Source organism: Pantherophis guttatus, chromosome 4 (genome assembly GCF_059756535.1).
Source record: "Pantherophis guttatus breed Tessera chromosome 4, ASM5975653v1, whole genome shotgun sequence".
NCBI classification, from domain to species: Eukaryota; Metazoa; Chordata; class Lepidosauria; order Squamata; family Colubridae; genus Pantherophis; species Pantherophis guttatus.
The window spans coordinates 37465120-37482820 of record NC_142066.1 but is presented as its reverse complement, the minus strand read 5'-3'; the positions used below and the strand labels follow the sequence as shown (position 1 = coordinate 37482820).

Sequence of the window (17701 nt, the reverse complement as noted above, 5' to 3'; positions counted from 1 at the left end):
TTCTCCTCCTTTCTCCCTGACCGGTCGCAGTTTGTGTTGGCAGGGGGCAGAGGTCGACCTCGAGGCCTCTCATATGTGGAGTGCCTCAGGGGTCGGTTCTCTCGCCCCTTCTGTTCAACATTTATATGAAGCTGCTGGGTGAGATCATCCATGGCTTTGGGGTGAAGTACCACCAGTACGCTGATGACACCCAACTGTACATCTCCACCCCTGGCCACCCCAACAATGCCCTTGAAGTAATGTCCCGGTGCCTGGAGGCTGTGCAGATCTGGATGGGGAGAAACCGGCTCAAACTCAACCCTTCCAAGACTGAGTGGCTGTGGTTCCCGGCATCCCGATATAGTCAGATGACTCCATCTCTGACTATTGGGGGTGAGTCTTTGGCCCCTCGGAGAGGGCTCGCAATCTGGGAGTCCTTCTGGATACGCAGTTGTCCTTGGAGGAACATCTGACGGTTGTGGCCAGGGGGACTTTTGGGATTAATTTGTCTAAATGTTCTTCTGATTGATCACAGAACACATATTGTACTGGACTTCTAAAAAGCATCGACATCTACTGGAATAAATTGTCTTATTCATTCATTCATTCATTCATTCATTCATTTATAAAATTTGTATTGCTGCTTACTCATACATGGTGACTGAAGGCAGCTTACGAAGAATAAAAGCACAATATAAAAGAAATAAAAATAAAAATAATAAAATAATAATTTTATGCAGCACATAGTATTTATGAAATACAATAAGTATTTCCATATTTTTAGTCTCTTAAATTCCTGGTAGCAGCATCCTAATTAATGCTCAAAGGATAGTTTGATATTTTTGGCAAATGCACATGAGGCATATAAGAAAGAAACAATAATTATAGGTTTGCTGTCAGTGCCGAAGCTTATTTTTGAAAAATGTTTTAGGCAGTAAGAATATCACTTGTAAATATTCCTACGCATATGTTACTGCAGAATGGTATTAAATTGTTCCTTAATTACACTCAGCACTTGGTAAGAATGCTTAAAGTTTAATTATTTTTCTGAAGAGATTCAATACATATTAATAGTAAGCATTTTCTTTAAAAAGTTTTAACCTAAAGATAATGAGAATCAATGGATTGTTCATTTGTTCCATATCTTTAGAATTAAGATCCGTTAATATGCTGTTTCATTTAGGTCTCTTAAAGATTTTGAAGACACAAAATTAAAAAAAAAATATTTTCACTGCTGACTATTATTTTTCCTTGCTGTATTACTGAAGGTAAGCATGAATAATTGCCACTATGCTGATATAATCTATCATTCTCTATTAATTTTACAATTTTAATTCATCTTCTTATACCTTAAGGTTTCTTTACAGACAGCTAATAACTAATTTTAATCTTTTCAGTTTAAGTGTTGTTTAGATTTAGGATTTCATGCAGCAGCCACTATTCTGAACAGTTTCACAGGTTCTTGGTCCACATAGGGTTAGGATTAGTCTACACAGGCAGAATTAATTGAGGGAAAGTGATGTGTGTTCAGGTTTAGTGTGTAGTAAATGTATATATTGCACAAATATTATCTCTTCGTTCAATATCACAATTTGGATAAAGCAGTCAAGTAGCTTATTAACTTACTTGCCATTTATAATTTCATATCCATAATCAATTATTATAGCATACATACACTATAATATCTCAATCAGATTATACTCTATCTGATATACATATAAGTATATAAGGGTCAGTCATACAAACTGTCATTTCCTAGAATTTATTTTTAATACACAGGAATTTAATTTTGAACAAAAGCAAATAATGAAGCATGCTCATTGGTCTCCCATTAAATATAAAGTGAGTCTTTTCAGTAAACTCTAAATTGTAGAGTTATGAATCCATGAGCCAACATTTACTTATTTTATACAACATTTATGGATTTCTGTCTAAAAAGCAAACTATCTATCTTCTCTATTTCATTTTCCACATATAAAATCTGTGGCATTTATGAATGTGTGTATATTTAAAATAGGAACAATCTGGCTGGAATGTAAATTGTATATGAATGATCTTATTTAGGTTTCAATAAATACAGATGTAAAAGATAAAATAACTAGACATAAAAAATTAACACGGAGCTGGGATCTAAAGGACTTTACAACTAATTCTATGGATCTGTGGTACTTGACAAGATATTTATTTATTTATTTATTTATTTATTTATTTTATTTGGCTTATATGCCGCCCTATCTCCCAATGGACTCAGGGCAACTCACAATAATAAAAACACAAGCCACAATGCAAAATAAAATCTAAAAATTTAAAATTTAACCCTTAAAAAAACCCCATCAGACCAGGTCAAGCGATTTAAAAAGCCAAGTTTTTAATTCACGATGGAAGGTGCAAAGTTCAGGGGCTAATCGGAGCTCCAAGGGAAGTTGATTCCAGAGGGTGCACCCACCGAGAAAGGGGGCCACCAGCTGGCACTGTCTAGCTGACGGCACCTTGAGCAGGCCCTCTCTATGGGCACAAACCGGGCGATGGGATATCATTGCTGGTTGTAGGTGGTCCACCAAATATCCTGGTCCTAAGCCATGTAGGGCTGTATAGGTCATCACCAGCAGCTTGAATCTCACCCGGAGGGCAACCGGTAACCAATGCAAGCCACGCAGGAGAGGTGTAGCATGGGAGTATCAGGATTCTCCCATCACAACCCACGTGGCTGCATTTTGCACCAGCTGAAGCCTCCGAGTGGTCCTCAAGGGCAGCCCCATGTAGAGAGTGTTGCAGTAGTCAATCCGTGAAGTGACCAGCACATGAGTAACTGTGCATAGGGCATCTCGGTCCAAGTAGGGACACAAGTGGTGCACCAGACGTATCTGAGCAAATGTCCCCCTGGTCATGGTCGTTATATGATCTTCTAAGCTCAACCATGAATCCAGGAGGACCCCCAAGTTGCGCACCCTGTCTACAAGGGGCAAAACTTCCCCCCCTATAGTCAGCGATGACACCTCTCCCCTGAACCAAGATGCTGGTACCCACAGCCACTCGGTCTTGGCCGGGTTGAGTTGCAGTCTGTTTCTACCCATCCAGACCCATACTGCTTCCAGGCACCGGGCCATCACATCGAGGGCATCGCTGGGTTGGTTCGGGATGGAAAATAAAGATATGCTTCTTTTCTATTACTTATCATGAAAAAAACTGATGGAATTACAAAATTTGTATAAGTTTTAGCCTTGAAGACTACACACACACACACACACACACACACACACACACACACTATCTATCTATCTATCTATCTATCTATCTATCTATCTATCTATCTATCTATCTATCTATCTACACACACACACACACACACACACACACACACACACACACACACTAAATATAATTATATTTATATAAAGTGTTTTTCTTTTGAGACACCTAGTCTACCCCAACATGTGGGAGAGGGCATTCTGTTCCCTTTCGCCTTTCAGCTCCAGGAGCCCTCAAGCAGGTGCATTCACGACAAACCATTTTATACCAAATTTATATTTTGTTGATAAAGAAATAAAGGGAGACTACTATAGATCTTTTTCAAGCTTTTTAATTACACCACTACATTTATTTATATGTGTGTGTTTGTGTGTGTGTGTGTGTGTGTGTGTGTCTATATCTATATCTATATCTATATCTATCTATCTATCTATCTATCTATCTATCTATCTATCTATCTATCTATCTACACACACACACACACACACACACACACACACACACTAAATATAATTATATTTATATAAAGTGTTTTTCTTTCGAGACACCTAGTCTACCCCAACATGTGGGAGAGGGCATTCTGTTCCCTTTCGCCTTTCAGCTCCAGGAGCCCTCAAGCAGGTGCATTCACGACAAACCATTTTATACCAAATTTATATTTTGTTGATAAAGAAATAAAGGGAGACTACTATAGATCTTTTTCAAGCTTTTTAATTACACCACTACATTTATTTATGTGTGTGTGTGTGTGTGTGTGTGTGTGTGTGTGTCTATATCTATATCTATATCTATATCTATATCTATATCTAAATAAATAACAACAAAAAAGATAAATCATCAACATGAGAACTTTGTATTACCCATCTGCCTGCCTGTCCCATCTATCTATCTATCTATCTATCTATCTATCTATCTATCTATCTATCTATCTATCTATCTATCTATCTATCTATCTTAATGCAGTGGTGTAATTTGTCTCCTATAGAAAGGAGAGCAAACAGAGATTGTATTAAGTTATTTGCCAAGCAACAGAGTAAATATTCCAGTTAGCAGCAGTTCACTGCAGCAACATTCCAAGCAGTGACAGTTGACTGTAGCCTATATAAAGGAGTTGGTCATGTCTGTTCTCATTTCTGAAAACGATGTGCAGCTCAGATGTGATCCCTATTTATGCATTTCAGTCTTGAATCTTAAACATTTGGACTTGCTGACAACTTTGATCTGGCTCTTGAACCTGGAGAAACTTTAAATGGCTCCTTTTCATGGTCCTCTTTAAAAAAAACATTTGCAGGCAAATCTTTGCTTTGTTTAACATATAAGACAGTATGAATTTATTGTTATGCCTGTTACCTGAAAATAAAACTGATAATTTCTCAGGGAATGGCTTGAGTGTATGAGATTGAAACTAGAAACAGTATATAATTAATCTGAATATGTAATCTTATAAATAACTTTGCTTGATGCATTTACTGTCTACTAATCTACCTAATTATTCATTTTTACAGATGGGTCAGTTGTGGATCTGACTAACAGTTCAATTTTCTCTCTCCTCTGTCACTTCTTTTCCTCTCTTTGTCTCTTATTTTACTGCACTATTTGTTAATGAATACCATAAGATTCATCAAAGTATGAATTTGATCAATAAAACTGCTGTATCTGAATTCATTCTCCTGGGATTTCACACCATTCGTTCAGTTGAGATTGTCATCTTTGTTGTTTTCTTCTTTGCATATGCATTAACCATTGCAGGAAATGTCACATTAATTATATTAGTGGTGGCCAATCGCCATCTTCAGTTGCCCATGTATTTTTTATTGGGTAACCTCTCATTTCTTGAACTCATGATCACATCAACTGTAGTGCCTAAAATGCTAATAAATATGATCACAGGGAAGAAGACAATCTCCTTTGTGGGCTGTCTTACCCAATCGTTCTTCTATTTTCTGATGGGATCGACTGAATTTTTCATATTAGCTGTCATGTCCATAGATCGTTATATTGCAATTTGTTACCCACTACGCTATGCTTTGATTATGAACAATAAGACTTGTTTCCAGTTTTTATTGGGGTCATGGGTTGGTGGTTTCATGATTATTTTAATTCCCAGCATTGTGACAGCTGGATTACCATTCTGTGGCCCAAATATTGTTAATCACTTCTTCTGTGACAGTGCACCTTTACTCAAACTGGTCTGTAGTGACACATTGCTGGCTGAAAATATTGATTTTGGGACTTCTTGTATATTACTCTTGGGATCACTTTTTGTAACCACTGTATCTTACATGTATATTATTATTGCTGTACTGAGAATACCTTCAGCACAAGGTCGTCAGAAAGCCTTCTCAACCTGTGTATCTCACATCACTGTGGTAACTCTATATTATGGGAGTTCTATATTTATTTATGTCCGCCCAACTAAAGGAAATGTGCTTAATTTTAACAAAATGGGCACTGTGCTGAACACAATAGTGACTCCCATGTTGAATCCTTTCATTTATAGCCTTAGGAATGAGAAAGTGAAGGTTGGACTAAGAAATGTCCTAAAATCATTCTTAAACAATGAAACAAAAAACTTAAAAAATATAGACAGAATCAAGAAATAGCAATTTAAATAATCCAGCACAGTACAGTAGCATAATGAACAGTCTATTTCAAATGAACTTAATAACACATATTGGGAGGTATAGCTTTTATTTATTTACTTATTCATTCAATTTCATCTGTTTTGTTTTGTTACATGAGATCATAGAGAGCTGATATAAATCAGGAGAAAGTTAATATCATTTGACTCACTTTTCTGGCAAGCAGTGGCTGTCACTGCCATCTGTTTACTAGAAGTTCTGAGGTCAACTATACTCAATTCCTCATTTTGAACATCAACTTCATTCTAAAATGTTATTCTGGCCATTTTTTCAGTAATGCAAAATGTCACTGATCGAAAATAATTGGTAGTCAAGAATGGGTCCAATGTCTTCTTTTAAAGGATTTTTTGACAAAATAAGAGAATTGGGACCTGCTTTGATTAACTTTGTCCTGTGTTAGAGTATGTGCCTTCCTCTTACAAAGATCTTTTTAATGAAGAATTGAACAGAAGTCATGAGGTAACAGAATTCTATCCAACAATAGAGTATCTCTTGAGCATAATATCTGACATGAGGTGTCCTTTTTCAAAACTAACTATTGTCAATCAGTCCACACTCTTGCTGCTACTAGTTAACCACGGAGTTGGAGGTGGGGTGGGTTTCTTAAGCTAATACTTCATTTTATAAGGGCATATTAAAATATTTTCTGGATGATACTATAGACCCAATTACTGAACAGTAATAATGCATATACAGTAATGGTCACTTGGAAAGCCCACAGTCCTTGATCGAAGAGTTGCAGCCCCCTTTCAGTTCATTTAAGTCCCACTTCTATAATTCAGAAGATAGTAAAAAAAACAAAAACAAAAAACAGCCATTAAATCAATGAGTCTGGTAGCCTGACCTCTGTGGACCTGTTCAATCCTCTTTTAAATCATCCAGGAAGGATGTCATTACCACAAAAGCTGGCACTGAATTCCATCATTTAAGTAGGCACTTGGGTATATATGAATGAATTTATTTATTGATTAGCCCTTGGGCCATATCAAAGTGCAGAGTTCCAGAAACAAATCATTACAAAAGTTTGGTAAAACAATTTAAATGAAATTGGAATAACCCACGATTAAAAATGCAATTAGAATAAAATACGATCTAAAATGAAATAAGAATAAAATACAATCATTTGAGATACAATTTAAATATGATTAAAATTATATTATAATGTCACCTCTGCATCTACCCAATCAGTCTTAAAACTACTATTAAAATTACATTATTAGATCAAATGGTCTTTCCTACAATCTACCACATTCTGCTGCTCCAACTTTGTCCTTTTTCCCATCAACTTTACCACAAATTTAGCAATCCATTTCACCAACTGCAAGTTAGTACTAACATACAATGTTGCAAGAAGTGCTCTTTAGACTTAGGGGTGCTGGTATAAAAGATCCTGCCCAGTTGATGTTCCCTCAAATCTGAGTATAGGGGGCAATCAAAAATTACATGGGACATTGTTTCAACTTCCCCCGTCCCACATAAACAGACACTTTCTCTTATTTATTTATTTATTTATTTATTTATTTATTTATTTATTTATTTATTTATTCAATTTATATGCCGCCCTTCTCCGTAGACTCAGGGTGGCTTACAGTGTGTTAAGCAATAGCCTTCATACTTTTGTATATTTATACAAAGTCAGCTTATTGCCCCCACAAACTGGGTCCTCAATTTACCTACCTTAGAAAGGATGGAAGGCTGAGTCAACCTTGAGCCTGGCGGGATTTGATCTTACTTTAATTGCAGACAGCTGGTGTTAAATTACAGTGCTTAGTCTGTTGAGCTATCCAGGCTCTTACAGGGATACCCTTATACCTACCCCAAAGCATGTTTGTTTGAAGTTGGTCTAATCTCAATTTGGTAAAAAATCTACTTAATAATAAATTTCAATCTTCTAAAACTCTCTTAAGACTTGTGTCATGTCTTAACACAAAAAGATTTATAATAGTATAATTTTGCATGGTGGCATGTTCTAAAATGGTGTCCTTCTTTAGGAAAGAAAAGCAACAACTTTAATGGATAGGAAATTTTACTTCATAAGTTTTAATTCTCTAATATGTACCAAGGAGATTTTCCAACCTATCCACAGTCATAGTCTAATTTTTAATGAATTTCAAAAGCAATTATGATTACTTTAATGAATCCATGAGTTTGGGAAGAAAAAAGGGTAATGAATTAATTTCTACAAAATTTCCATGCAGAAAAACTTTGGAGATTTGACAATTAGTTGGTTTTTTGGACACTTGAGGATATCTGTACATTGCACTAAGGAAAGATAACCCTAATGTATACATTATGTGCATTTCTTAATAATGTTGTTTATGACCAACCAGTCAATTTACATTTATTACATCAAGTATTTGATTGCTTATTATAGAGATCTATATTGTATAGATGGATGGATGGATGGATGGATGGATGGATGGATGGATGGATGGAAGGAAGGAAGGAAGGAAGGAAGGAAGGAAGGAAGGAAGGATCCAGGCTTTCAATATTTGCTTTCACAATGCCATTTGAAAACAGATGTTCCTTTACTTTTTGTATATATGTTGAAGAGGATGGTTACTAACTTTGCCTTAAGAGACAGCATAAGAAACTGTGTGGCCATCATAAAATCATATACTGGAATAAACAAGAATTTGGGAAGAAGGCATTTAATTCAACCAAGAAATTGGTAATCTGGCAGGACCTAGAAACTTCATGCCTGTTCTGATTTTCAAAGCATCATTTGAGAAGAATCCTAGACCTCTTAAAAATCAGAGTATTTGTATAAATTTGTCTGCACAGCAATCCTTTTAGCCTGTTGTTATAAATGAAGTGATATTTTAAAAATGCCGTTGTAAAATAAAAAGTATTACTTCAGTTTATTTTTCTTTGTAGATTGAAAGTTAGATTAAATGCTAAAATTTAATATAATTACAAATGGAGAGTATTCAAACTGATTTGGTATTACACTTGCAGTTGCTTCCTACTTCTTTGTATTTTGTCTGACAACTTCTGTAAAGCATTTGCAGTATTTCTAAATAATAACAATTGTAAAATATTATATTGTAAAAGGCTTATGATAAAATTGACTAAATAATTTTATAAATAACAAAGATGCTGAAAATATATATCAGGTTTTAGCAGAGTATTTTAAGTTATCCTAAATAGAAGAACTGCATCATCTGTAAAATCCTGTTGAATTTTAAACTCAGCTATTATAAAATCAAGAGCCATCACAGTGTTTTCTATTGAGATAGTAGAATAGATACAGGAACCCTAATTATTAATTTAACATTTTATGTAGGTAATAAATCCAAGTATTGGAACAATACACCATGGATTTTGAACCGTAAAGTGAATCATGCAGATATACTGTTAAGGAAAAAAAAAAAAAGGACATATAATCCATTCTATAGATTGGGTTGAAATTGCCAAAGTTAAAATAAAGGAACTGAGCATTAATCCAGCATTTACATTATATTGGTTAATACCCTGTTTTATCCAAAATAAGATATCCCCTGATAATAAGCCCAATTGGGCTTTTGTGTGCATGGCAATAAGGCCAAGCACTTATTTCACAGTTCAAAAAAATATAAGACAGGGTCTTATTTTTGGGGAAACATGGTAATATGTTTTAAGAAAAGAAGATCATATAATACAAAATCCACAACTGGATATTATATATAGGACCAAAATAAAAAGAAGTATGGGAGGGATTTTCTTTAGCAAAAATGAAAACAAAATTAACCATTCATTAAATCTTTTAAATAATAATAAAAAAAAGAATTCCTTTTATTTTCAAATTATTTAAACTTAGATTTTCATTAAAAAAAATATTTTCAAAACATTGGCAGTTCTCTCTATAATTATCCCTTGTTATGTGAGGCCCAAGAATCTGTTATGGTTTTTGTTTGTTTTCAATTATTATACTGAGCAGCCATGGGATTCCTTGTTCTGAAGAGTGCCAATTACATAAAAAAGAAAGGAAATTAAAGGATGCATCTGTGGGGTTTTTTTATTATTAGAAGACATATGTAATACTTGGAATCCAATTTTAGCCATGTTCTTGAATGTAGAAAATTATAGTATGCTCAAAGATAGAGGGAACAATGAAATTCCCAAAGTGGAGGAATGGATTGTGAAAATTACAGAAGTTGCTAAGATGGCAAAGCTAACTTACCTAATCAAAGCAAAAAGACCGGAAATCTTATGTGGACTTTTTGATGAAAAAAGAAAAGTAATGATATGATGATTTAGGAATTTGACGATTAAAAAAGATCCAGATCAAATGAAGGATCAAAGAGATTTATAAAACATCCAAGAGGAAGGAATAATTGTAAGACTGCAATTGTCAGTTGAAGAAATATTTGGAAGTAGTTACATTTGATAACTTTAGTTTTTCTTTTTTTTCCTATTTATTTTTATGTAAAATTCTCCATAAATCTAAATAAAAAAGACATATTGCACTAGTCTAGCCAAAATGTGATGCTGCTAGGGATTTCTGTTCCAGGAAGGGCGACAACTAGAATATAAACCAAAATTGAGCAAGGGCTCCCTTGCCTATCTATCTAATAGAACCACATGCTAATCCAACCAAAGTAACTACCAGAGCTAATAGGGAAACACATGATTTCCAAATAAGCAGCAATTTCAACATGCAGGGATTCCATTTCAGCTGGTTTCTTCCTATCCAGTACCTTACAGCTTCCAGATACCAGATCAGGAATTCTACAGCATATCTGGTCCAGTACAGAATAGAGGTATATCCAGTGGTGGGATTCAATTTTTTTAACAACAGATTCTGTGGGCGTGGCTTACTTGGGGGTGTGGCTTGGCAATCATGTGACTGGGTGGGCGTGGCTAGCTGGTCACATGACTGTGTAGGCGTGGCTAGCTGGTCACGTGACTGTGTAGGCGTGACTAGCTGGTCATGTGACCGGGTGGGCGTGGCTATGTGCATAGGGACTACCCAGAGGGCTGAAAAAAGTCATTTCTGACTGGGCCTCGCACTTTTGACCGGTCCTCACACTTATGACCATCCTCACATTTATGCCCGTGCAGGTTTCTTAACAAACATGTCACTCATTTCACAACTGCTTCTCTTCACCATGGTGACAAGATAGGGCAAAAACGTAAAATGTGAGGACAGTCGTAAGTTCGAGGACTGGTCAAAAGTGCGAGGACCAGTTAAAAATAACTTTTTCAGCCTCTGAGTAGTCCATATGCACAAAAGGACTACCCAGAGGGCTGAAAAAAGTGATTTCTGACAGGTCCTCGCACTTTTGACCGGTCTTCGCACTTATGACTAGTCATCATTTATGCCCATTGTAGCATTCTTAACAACCATGTCACTCGTTTCACAACTGCTTCTCTTCACCATGGTGACAAGATAGGGCAAAAACGTAAAATGTGAGGACAGTCGTAAGTTCGAGGACTGGTCAAAAGTGCGAGGACCAGTCAGAAATAATTTTTTCAGCCCTCTGAGTAGTCCATATGCATAAAAGGATACAGCAATAGAGAGGGATGAAGGAAGGCAAGGGAAATTAGAGTAGGAGGGAGGGTAAGAGAGGGAGGAAGAGAGGAGGAGAAGGAGAAAGGAAGAGAAAGTAGGGAGGAGAAGAAGAGGGGGAGGAAGAGAAAGTAAGAAGGAAAGAAAAGAGAGAGGTGGTAGGTTTGAGGAGAAAGATTGCTGTACAATAAAAAAGATGAAAGGGAAGAAAGCCAACCCCAAACAAATATAAAGATATTAAGATAAAGAATGAATTGTTAAACTTTAAAGAATAAAAGAGAACAAATATGAATAAATAACAATAATTAGAAACACACATACAAACATACAATGTATTTTCTTTGAACAGAGTATTTGGCTGGTTCACAAATTTAAACAGTGTTTAGTCATTTCAATTAAATTTACAATTTCTAAATTTCCTTTTTGCCATATTTATTCCTCATCTATTTTTTAAAAAACCAATATTACCCTTCATCCTCATCTCTAATCTTAATCAAATTCAATTTTTCCCTTCTATTCTATATTATACCCCTTCCCATTGTCATATATTTTTATATCCTTCCTCACATTGGTTAATTATGTAATATTAGTTGTTTAATATAAATTCAACATTTTGACAATATAAATCAATTAGTTATATAACTACCTTTTTTGTATATTAATCAATATGAACATGAATATTCCAATTATTTCCATGCAATCCAATTTCTTCCAAATCAAATAATTATATTTACCAATAATAATAAACCAAATAATTTCCCCCATATATTCCTCCAAATCACAACTTAACCATTTCTGCTTTCAGAAATATACAATTAATAGTATCTCAATTATTACAATTCCCTAGTTAAATAGATGTTTTTTTCTTTTGTGTTTTAAAATCTTGAACTCTCCTCTTTTTCCCTAAATTTCCCATTGTTTGCACCTACCTTTTTTGGTGAGGAAAAAGAAAAGAATCTGCCTACCTAATTTTCCAACCTTGCAGCAACAGCAAAGCAGTTTCAGTTTCATTTTTCAGCAAAGCTAGGGGAAAAAAATCTGCTCAGGACTCTTTGCAAGGAAGTAGCAGAGCCCTGAGCAAAACAGCTGAGACAAATCAGCTGAGAGTCGGGAGCCGATCTAATCAAGGGCTAATTAACCTATGCTGAAGCTCTTTGGGCCAATAAAATTACAAAAAAACACCGAACCATTTGTTAAATTGCTGGCTCGCCCGCCTCTCGCCCACCACTGTTTATTGGCAATAAATAGTGGTGCGGAGGGGCAGGGCAAGCCAGCAATTTAACAAATGGTTCGGCTCCTAGAACCGGCACAATCCCACCATTGGCTATAGGGCAGCCCTTTGAAGCCCCGTGGCAAGAATTTGAACAGTTTTTTTTCCTCTAGCCATCAGCTGGGACTCCGGAGGCAGCAATAGGTTGGGAGTGGGTGGGGTAAGCGAACGGCCGGCGATCCAACAGAGCAGAGAGTGAGGGTGAGTGAAGGCATGGGGGGGGGCGAGAGAGGGCTTTGGCAACCCTTGTGAAATGGCCGTTCGACCCCCAAAGGGGTCGCAACCCCCATGTTGAGAACTGCTGGTTTAATGCTCTGGAAGGTTTTCTCTCCCAGGCAAAAAGCAGCAGGAGACAGAAGCAGCAGCCACTGACTTGCAGACCACATGGAGCCGTTCACGTGTTCTCCGGCAAGCTGCTTTCTCCATCCTGCTCTCTTGCATCCGGAGCCGGTGGGGAACCACGTGGCAGCCCACGTGGATCCCAGGCAGCAGAACTCAGGCTAGGGAAGGGGTGGGCAATTGTGGCTCTTTTACAATCTGTGGCTTTCAACTCCCAGAATTCCTGAGACAGCCAAGCTGTCTCAGGAATTCTGGAAGTTGAAGGCCACAGGTTGTAAAAGAGCCACAATTGCCTACCCCTGGCTAGAGCAGGCTGGCGCCGCGCGGATGGGAGGTGAGGGGCGGGTGAGCCAGCAATTTAACAAATGGTTCGGTGTGCTGCGGGGCCAATAAATTACAAAAAAACACTGAACCGTTTGTTAAATTGCTGGCTCGCTCACCCCATTTATTGGAATAAATAGTAGTGCGGAGGGATGGGGCAAGGGGCGGGGTGAGCCAGCAATTTAACAAAGGGTTCGGCCGAACCCCCTAGAACCGGCAGAATCCCACCACTGGGTATATCTCTGAATACTATCAAACTATTGAAGAAATTCAATTCCTAATTTATGACCACTCCCAGTGGTTTTATGCAAATGAGGAACAGAGGGAACAGAGAAAGAAAAAGAAAAGATTGAAGAGTCAATTCCCATATGGAAATAATTTATCCCTCTACTCCAGAGGTGTCAAACTGGTGGCCCGCAGGCCAGATGTATCATGTACAGGCCATACCCAGCCCTGCTCCATGAAGGGAAAAAAACATTATGAAACATCACATGATGGCAACGTGATGCTGTGATTTTAACACCTGTGTCAAACTCACGAGTACACCACAAAATAGTAGTTCTACCCAATGTGAGACTACTCAGTAAGGAGTTAAAATGCTATAAAATAATGTCCCCACTCCTAACCTTCACAAGAGCCTTTTTACACTGATTTTGGGCCTGAAGTCTGAGTGAAAGGGACTTAGATAATATATTTCCACACTACGGCACTGCTACTACTTTGTCAATGAACCTCTTTTAAAGTGGCAATTTACCACTGTCTCCCTTGTGACCAATTAATCACTACCAAAATCCAATGGTACAGTATTTAACCAATGCAGCTAGGCAGAATAGAAGTATTAAGAAGGTTAATGAGGTCAGCCAAAATGGTAATCAGCATTCTGTAGACTTCAGGCAAATGTCTTAGAAAATGACTTCCAGATTTTTCCAATCTTTACATTATACTGAGACCAGGTGATGCAGATACCTTTAGCAGTTGTTTACTACTATTTCCTGGCCAAATTTAAACATGTTTTTAAGGAATCCTTTGTCCTACTATGACCTCATTAAGACATTAAGTTCTTAGGAATAGCCCTTTCAAAGGGCTCCATATTGTCAGAAACTGGTCATCAGGTCTGAATCACAATAACAATTGTGTAACACAGTCTATTGAATCCACCAACTAATTAGGTTGACTACACTTATTAATAGATATGATACATGACTGTATGACAAATTGTAAATAACTTTTGACTATAATATTTCTCTAATGAGACTGATATAGGAATATTAAGCATATTTGTATCTACCTACCTATCCAGCATTTTAACGACATCTCTTGTGTTTTGAGTTCCTAATTATTGAATTAATATTTTCACCGTTTACTTGTAACACTCTGATGATTGGCAGATTCAAGTTATTCTGGGTGAAATTTAAGTTGTCCCCTTGGATGTGGGTCCTTTGTGATTTTTTAAAAAATGTTTTGATACATCAAGTCCTTATTTTAATGCTAATTATCATGGAATTATTTTCCATCATTAATCAGTAATTAATCAGTAATTAATCAGTAATTTTAATTGTTCAGTTGTACAGTCACCATAATAACATGCATATCTTTTTGAATGCAAATTGTACATTTTCTCTGTTAAGTTTGAGGCAAAATATCATAAAAGTGAGTTCATTCGAAGAAAATAAAGAATCCATCAATAAATCTCAGAATTTCCAACTTTAGCAATAGATCTGCTTCTTAAGTGAGAACTGAAATGAATAACAATAGTTAATGTTCAATTCTACTTATTTGTGAGGTTAATAGATGATCAATGCAATTTAATACATAGGTTTTAGTTTGGCTGGCATTATATCTTATTTTTCATAACTACAATTCTTTTCTCAAACAAAAATATACTTGCACTTTTTGGATGAAAGGAATATTCTTTGGATTAAATTCTGTTTTTGAAATAAAATAGAACTCTGTGAAATACAGGCTTCTCCTTCAAACATTCACCTATAGAACAAAAAGGCTTTCATGGAACATTTTCTGTAATAATTTAAATAATTTCAATACTGAATTCAAATTAAGTGGTTTAAGATTTTATTTATTTAATACCAGTATAAGTCTACTTGACAGTTGAGAAACAGAGGACTGACAAATTTAAATGCTATCAGGCTGACTTATCTAAATTTCAAAACATGTAAGTAATACAAATCATTTTACAATTGCTACAAGTACTGTATGTATTGGTAAGTAGAGTTTGATCAAAGATGCATTTTACAATATTTATCAATTCATATTTAGCCATTTTGAAACAATTTGTAATTATTCACTCCCATATAATGATCATATACAATTATTTATTAGATTTGTTTGTCACCCATCTCACTTCGAGACAACTCTGAATAGTTTACAAATACCTTATTTCTTAAATAATGAGAGAGGGAAAAAGTAATTGGATATAATGGGTATAATGAGAGCAAGTGTGGTATTGTGGATAAGGTGACTGGGAGATGTCCAACATACTCTCATCCTTTTGAGGTGGAAGCCAGTGTATTTTGAGGTGAGGTGGGGTGTCACTCTCTCAATTCTAGATTGGGAACTCAAAAGAATAACTATAAAATAACTTACACTGGATCTTTATGGTAAATATTAACAGTTCATAATCTTCAGTAAAGATGCCTTCACCCTGCAATGGACCAGTTTAGGATTTTGACAATAATGATTTCTTACCTAGTAATCCAATGTGTTAATGATAATTTAGAAATAATAACAATATTGATCATTACAGCAGTAATAGTCATAGCTCTATGTCTGAATGCCAGTTTTTTTTCCCCTTACATTCAGAAAATATGTAAAACTTCAAGACTGATTTGGTCATTATGACAAAGAAAAAGGACAGTTTGATTATTTCTCTGAGCAAGTTCGCTTTCTCGTATATAAAGATTGCTAACTTATATATGGAACTATATGATGTATGATTTTTGCTCTTGGTTGTGTTTTGATTATGTTATTTTAATTTTGCCTATTTTTATTTTCTATTCTTAACCCAAGGCATGGATCTCAGGAATTTATACCATTGAGAGTAAAGTTTGATTGGGATGGCTCACAACTGTAAAAAAAAAAAAAAAGCATGTTATAATTAGAGCTGCTTAAGTCATTCAATATCTGTTGAATAAGACATCTTCTGGTATGAAAAAAAAAATCTCTTACACAGCCCGTTTTATTATTTTATAAATTTAATAAATTCAAAATTGAATTTCGAATAATCAATATATGGCCAATGAGTTTGTTTATGACTATTGGCATGTCTGATAGTTTTTGAGTACTGACTACTTATAGTCAGCTACAGCAACATTTCTCTTTGACAACAGAGAAATAGAAATATAATACTAGGAAAGTGACTGTCAATTTTGAGTCAACCTATTTAAATAATATATGAAGCATACAAGAAAGAGGTTTATTCTTCATTGAATAAGGAATATACAAGTGAGTGAAGCTCTTTCATACATTCCGGCAAAAAAAATTAAGGCACAATATACTATATATTTATAAATAACCATGATATGACACTGCATATATTCATATTTCAAGAGAGGGGGATTCTGTTCTAATCAAATAACCAAAATTTGTTGTAATGTAAAAGAATGATTATCACAGCAACAAAAGTCATAGATGTTAAAATTTTGGAACATTTAGAAAATGTAATAATACAGTATCTCTCATAGACAATTGACTGATTTTTCTCCTCCTGATATTATAAAAGTTTGCAAAGATTGTTTCATTAAGGCTTAAAAGTAGGATTGTTGTGACTCTTCTTCTGCACAATCAGGTTTCATTATTAATATTATTATTATTCCAAATGTTGATACAATTCTGCTTCAATTTATGAATTCTTTTTTTATTTTGGTTATTTAATAACTTTTATTATATATACCTTGTCCCTTTATTATGTTTTTTTCTCATTCAAGTTATAGATTTGGAAATGGTTTTCTAAGATTTGCTTAAAGTGTACTATACTTGCATTTACTCGAAGTGTACTATAAGTCCTGTCCTGGAAATACATTAAAATAGATAAATATCTAAATTTAATTTATATTAGCTTATTAACTCCTAGATCTCAAAATTATACCCCTTGTCTGTGATTTCTTTGGTTAAAATAAAAAAGATTCAAATCATTTACACATATAATTTAAAAGTATGGGTTTTACATCCTTGAAATGTGTGAAGTAAATACATTTGATATTATTTGGCTTAATTGCAAAAAAAAAAACCAAAAAAAAAAACCAAAAAAAAAAAAAACCCACCACCTTTAACATGTAATATTGATTGTAATTGATATTGTTGGTAAATTGTTCTAGGAAAAATTCAATGACATAACTTACAATGTTTCTCAATTATTTCAGGAGGAAATACTTAAAGCCATTAACAGGATTTTAA

General features: G+C 35.2%; 1 protein-coding gene across 1 annotated transcript; it reads left to right on the top strand.

Moving 5' to 3' along the window:
• The first annotated feature begins 4319 nt into the window (after positions 1-4319).
• Positions 4320-5831, top strand: LOC117668760 (olfactory receptor 6M1-like). The gene has a single exon (XM_034422822.3). It carries the CDS (start codon positions 4857-4859, stop codon positions 5829-5831), a length of 975 nt encoding a protein of 324 aa, XP_034278713.2. The 5' UTR covers positions 4320-4856.
• The last annotated feature ends 11870 nt before the right edge of the window (positions 5832-17701 follow it).